The sequence below is a fragment of the Triticum dicoccoides genome, chromosome 3A, assembly GCF_002162155.2.
Source record: "Triticum dicoccoides isolate Atlit2015 ecotype Zavitan chromosome 3A, WEW_v2.0, whole genome shotgun sequence".
Classification (NCBI taxonomy): domain Eukaryota; kingdom Viridiplantae; phylum Streptophyta; class Magnoliopsida; order Poales; family Poaceae; genus Triticum; species Triticum dicoccoides.
In genome coordinates, this window is record NC_041384.1 from 106,361,257 (window position 1) to 106,366,006 (window position 4,750).

General features: G+C 47.1%; 1 protein-coding gene across 1 annotated transcript; it reads right to left on the reverse strand.

Moving 5' to 3' along the window:
- Positions 1 to 3,257: 3,257 nt before the first annotated feature.
- On the reverse strand, positions 3,258 to 4,431 carry LOC119267413 (cold and drought-regulated protein CORA-like). The gene is made up of 3 exons (XM_037548799.1): positions 4,303 to 4,431; positions 3,780 to 4,203; positions 3,258 to 3,694 (listed from the first exon to the last, which is right to left on the reverse strand). Exons 2-3 carry the CDS (start codon positions 4,192 to 4,194, stop codon positions 3,594 to 3,596), a joined length of 516 nt encoding a protein of 171 aa, XP_037404696.1. The 5' UTR covers positions 4,195 to 4,203; positions 4,303 to 4,431; the 3' UTR covers positions 3,258 to 3,593.
- Between the last annotated feature and the right edge of the window lie 319 nt (positions 4,432 to 4,750).

Here is a 4,750-nt window from a genome sequence, read left to right on the forward strand (position 1 = left end):
ACCGGTCTCGCGTAAGCGTACGCGTAAGGTTGGTCCGGGTCGTCTCGTCCAACAATACCGCCGAACCAAAGTATGACATGCTGGTAGGCAGTATGACTTGTATCGTCCACAACTCACTTGTGTTCTACTCGTGCATATAACATCAACATAAATAACCTAGGCTTGGATGCCACTGTTGGGGAACGTAGTAATTTCAAAAAATTTCCTACGCACACGCAAGATCATGTGATGCATAGCAACGAGGGGGAGAGTATTGTCTACGTACCCAACGCAGACCGAATGCGGAAGCGACAACACGACATAGAGGAAGTAGTCGTACGTATTCACGATCCAACCGATCAAGCACCGAAACTACGGCACCTCCGAGTTCGAGCACACGTTCAGCTCGATGACGATCCCCGGACTCCGATCCAGCAAAGTGTCGGGGAAGAGTTCCGTCAGCACGACGGCGTGGTGACGATCTTGATGAACTACAGCAGCAGGGCTTCGCCTAAACTCCGCTACAGTATTATCGAGGAATATGGTGGCAGGGGGCACCTCACACGGCTAAGGAACAGATCACGTGGATCAACTTGTGTGTTCTAGGGTGCCTCTACCTCAGTATATAAAGGAGCCAAGGGGGGAGGGGGGCGCCGGCCAGGGAGAGAGGCGCAGGAGGAGTCCTACTCCTTCCGGGAGTAGGACTCCCCCCCCCCCAATCCTATTCCAACTAGGATTCCCAAGGGGGAAAGGGGAAGAAGGGTGGCCGGCCACCTCTCCTAGTCCTAATAGGACTAGGGGAAGGGGGGAGGCGCGCAGCCCTTGTGGCAAGCCCCTTCACCTTTCCACTAAGGCCCATGAAGGCCCATATGGCTCCCGGGGGGTTCCGGTAACCTCCCGGTAATCCGGTAAAATCCCGATTTCACCCGGAACACTTCCGATGTCCAAACATAGGCTTCCAATATATCAATCTTTACGTCTCGACCATTTCGAGACTCCTCGTCATGTCCGTGATCACATCCGGGACTCCGAACAACCTTCGGTACATCAAAACTCATAAACTCATAATATAATTGTCATCGAAACCTTAAGCGTGCAAACCCTACGGGTTCGAGAACAATGTAGACATGACCGAGACACGTCTCCGGTCAATAACCAATAGCGGGACCTGGATGCCCATATTGGCTCCTACATATTCTACGAAGATCTTTATCGGTCAGACCGCATAACAACATACGTTGTTCCCTTTGTCATCGGTATGTTACTTGCCCGAGATTCGATCGTCGGTATCCAATACTTAGTTCAATCTCGTTACTGGCAAGTCTCTTTACTCGTTCCGTAATACATCATCTCACAACTAACATATTAGTTGTAATGCTTGCAAGGCTTATGTGATGTGTATTACCGAGAGGGCCCAGAGATACCTCTCCGACAATCGGAGTGACAAATCCTAATCTCGAAATACGCCAACCCAACATCTACTTTTGGAGATACCTGTAATGCTCCTTTATAATCACCCAGTTACGTTGTGACGTTTGGTAGCACCCAAAGTGTTCCTCCGGCAAACGGGAGTTGCATAATCTCATAGTCATAGGAACATGTATAAGTCATGAAGAAAGCAATAGCAACATACTAAACGATCGTGTGCTAAGCTAATGGAATGGGTCATGTCAATCAGATCATTCAACTAATGATGTGACCTCTTTAATCAAATAACAACTCATTGTTCATGGTTAGGAAACATAACCATCTTTGATTAACGAGCTAGTCAAGTAGAGGCATACTAGTGACACTTTGTTTGTCTATGTATTCACACATGTATTATGTTTCCGATTAATACAATTCTAGCATGAATAATAAACATTTATCATGATTATAAGGAAATAAATAATAACTAAATTATTGCCTCTAGGGCATATTTCCTTCAGTAGAAGGTTGCCTGGCTGAAGCTTTTCTCTATATGAACCCTAGCAAGGGCCAACCATCTCACGCACTCGTTGATCACAGGATCGTCCTCATCAATTACCAGATCATCAAAGTCTGTGTCGTCCAGATTGAGTTTCTCTACGAAATCACCCAGATCCGGCCTTCTGGCGGCGCCGCCACCACCGCTGGTTCCTGACTGGGCGTTCGCTGCAGGTTCCATCGCTACCCGGGGCTAGGAACGGGCAGCGTACTCGCACACCCCACGCAAGTCGAGGGGCACTTGATCGAAGCGGGGACTCGCTGGCGATGCGATCGCCAGATAGGAGAAAAATCAAGGGGTGGTTCTCTATGTAGCGGCACATTTTTCAAATTTTTTGCATTGTAAGGATATGAAATGAAATGAATAGCTTTATTAACTTAATTTAACAAGACAGTATTTGGCTTCATTTATTTGTATCAATCCTTAACATTACAGTGTGAAAATGGACGGGCAGCGCGTAAGACTCTAATCTAGGTTCCTCCTAATTTTTTACCCATTGTTGTGGAAACAACACAAGAAAGATGGGGCATGAACTTAGTTCCTGAGCTCAAATAGTAGCAATAAATTCAAAAAAATAAATGTTTGGCCAACAAACATTTTGAACTGTTCAGGCTGTGTGCAACATTTTGTGAAAAATAACTTTCATCGTGGTCTAGAAAATAAACAAAATGGATACTTACAAAACTATCTTAAAGTTTGGGTCTATCTAGGGCACATCTAGATATGCTCTAGTTATTGCACATCTAAGTGACCCAATCAAACTAGAAAGAAAAGGAAAAAAGACTTAGATATGCATGAATCTTTACATAAAATCAATGGTATAGGACTTAGATATGCAATATTTAGAGCATATCTAGATGTGCTTTAGCAAAACTGTTAAATTTTTTTGAGTATTTGTTTTTGCGAAGCACCATGTATGTTATGTCTTCACGAAGTTCTGCATGGAACTGCACACTCAAACGTGTTTGTTTTCAAAAAAAAAATGTTTTTTGTTGGTTTGCCTGCATTTACTATTCACTTAGATGCTTGTGAGTTCAGGAGCAGAATGAATATGTGGGAAACAGATTTTGATATTTTTTACACATGATGTTACCCTCAAAATACCATCCTGAATAATGCATTTTGATGTTCCTTGCAACGCACGGGCACCTTACTATTCAGAATAAAAGAGAAAGATAAACTTTAAAATAAAAAATGAAAAGACAACGACACCGAGAATCTTAGTGGGCGGCCAGAGAAAAGGAGCAGGGAAAGCATAGGCCCGGTAAGGGAACGATGGAACCAGCGTGACAATTAGATTAGAGGCCAATCATTTCCAGTCGACTAAAAATAAAAATTATGTTTATGTAGTACTCCTATTAAGTCACGCACGACAGACTTAGGTCACCACATAGATCATTACATTTTTTAAGGTACACAGACATTACATACCACACACCTTGCCCATGCACGCGTAGCTCTTTATTTAGGTAGTACTTCCTTCGTCTCAATAATGTAAGACGTTATTGGTCGCTACAACGGAGCATGGTGAATCAACTAAGGCAGATGATGGAGATACGCCAGCGTACGTAACTGGCCATGGGGGCGCACAGGTACGTGGACGTCGTAGAGCGCGCCAGCAATGGCTGCAGCTAGCCACTTCAGTACTTCACCACCTACTGCCGTGCTTGCCGCCATGGTACTTGCCTCCGTGCTTGCCGCCGTGGTGGTGCCCGCCGCCATGCCCGGTGTGGTACGATCCCATGTGACCTGCACCCACGCATGCGCCCACGTTTTATGGCGTCCCCAGCGTCTCAAACTTACTTCCCAGTTGATGAATGAAGGTGCGTATTACCGTGGTGCGCCCCGTGAGAGGGGTAGGCCGCCGGCGCGTAGCCGTGCGCCTGGTAACCGCCGTGCGGAGGGTAGGCACCGGCGGCAGGAGGGTACCCGAGCTGCGCGTGGCCACCGCCGTATCCGTGCTGCTGCACGTGTCCGCCGTACCCGTGCTCGTGGCCATGGCCGTGCTGCGCATGTCCGCCGCCGTACCCGTGCTCATAGCCGCCGTGCCCGTGCTGCGCATGCCCGCCGTACCCGTGCTCGTAGCTCTGGCCATGGCCGCCGTAGCCCTGCACGTGGCCACCGCCGTAGCCGTGCCCCTGGCCGTATGACGATCCGTAGCCGTGGCCTTTCCCGCCGTTAACGAGGCCGGACACGAAGCCCTTCACGCCGCCGTTGTGGCCGCCGTGCATGTCGTGGCCTCCACCCATGATCGATTACTAGTCACCAATAAATATAAGATCAATCCGTTAGCTATTGACGAGTTGCAAGCTTGTAAAGCGAACAAAATGCATATGAAACGACTCGTGATCACTTACGAGAATTAGAAGCTAGCACACACGGAGAGATGATCGCTCGGCGATTTGTGTTTGATCTAGCTCGTTGCTGCTCAAAAACTGTCGAGAGTGCGACCCATTTTATACTCGCGCGGCCTGATTCGGCGACGCGTACCACCCGCGTGAACCACGCACGTCGGTTTAGATTCTTTTTTCAATATATGTTTAATAAATTTGGCGATCAGGTTCGATCCGTATGCTCTCTTCGAAAAGATCGAAAGGTTAGATTCGTTCTTTCTCTTATTAGACGGTTAGCATGGGTGCAGTGTGTCACAGCACCTGATCCATCCGTGCTTTTCGGTTTTGGAATTTATCTCCCTCCCACTCACAACAATATTTATGTCCCTATTTTTTTTTGTCTTTGCCCACTCACAACAATATTTATGTCCCTATATTTTTATGGATTTCTTATTCATAGCCATTTCTAACA

What these genes read in the sequence shown, in the direction of transcription:
- LOC119267413 (XM_037548799.1), bottom strand. Translation starts at nt 4,194, where the DNA reads ATGGGTGGAGGCCACGACATGCACGGCGGCCACAACGGCGGCGTGAAG. An exon ending in CTCTCACGGGGCGCACCACG is followed by an intron (nt 3,695 to 3,779) that starts GTAATACGCACC and finishes GCGTGGGTGCAG; the next exon opens with GTCACATGGGATCGTACCAC.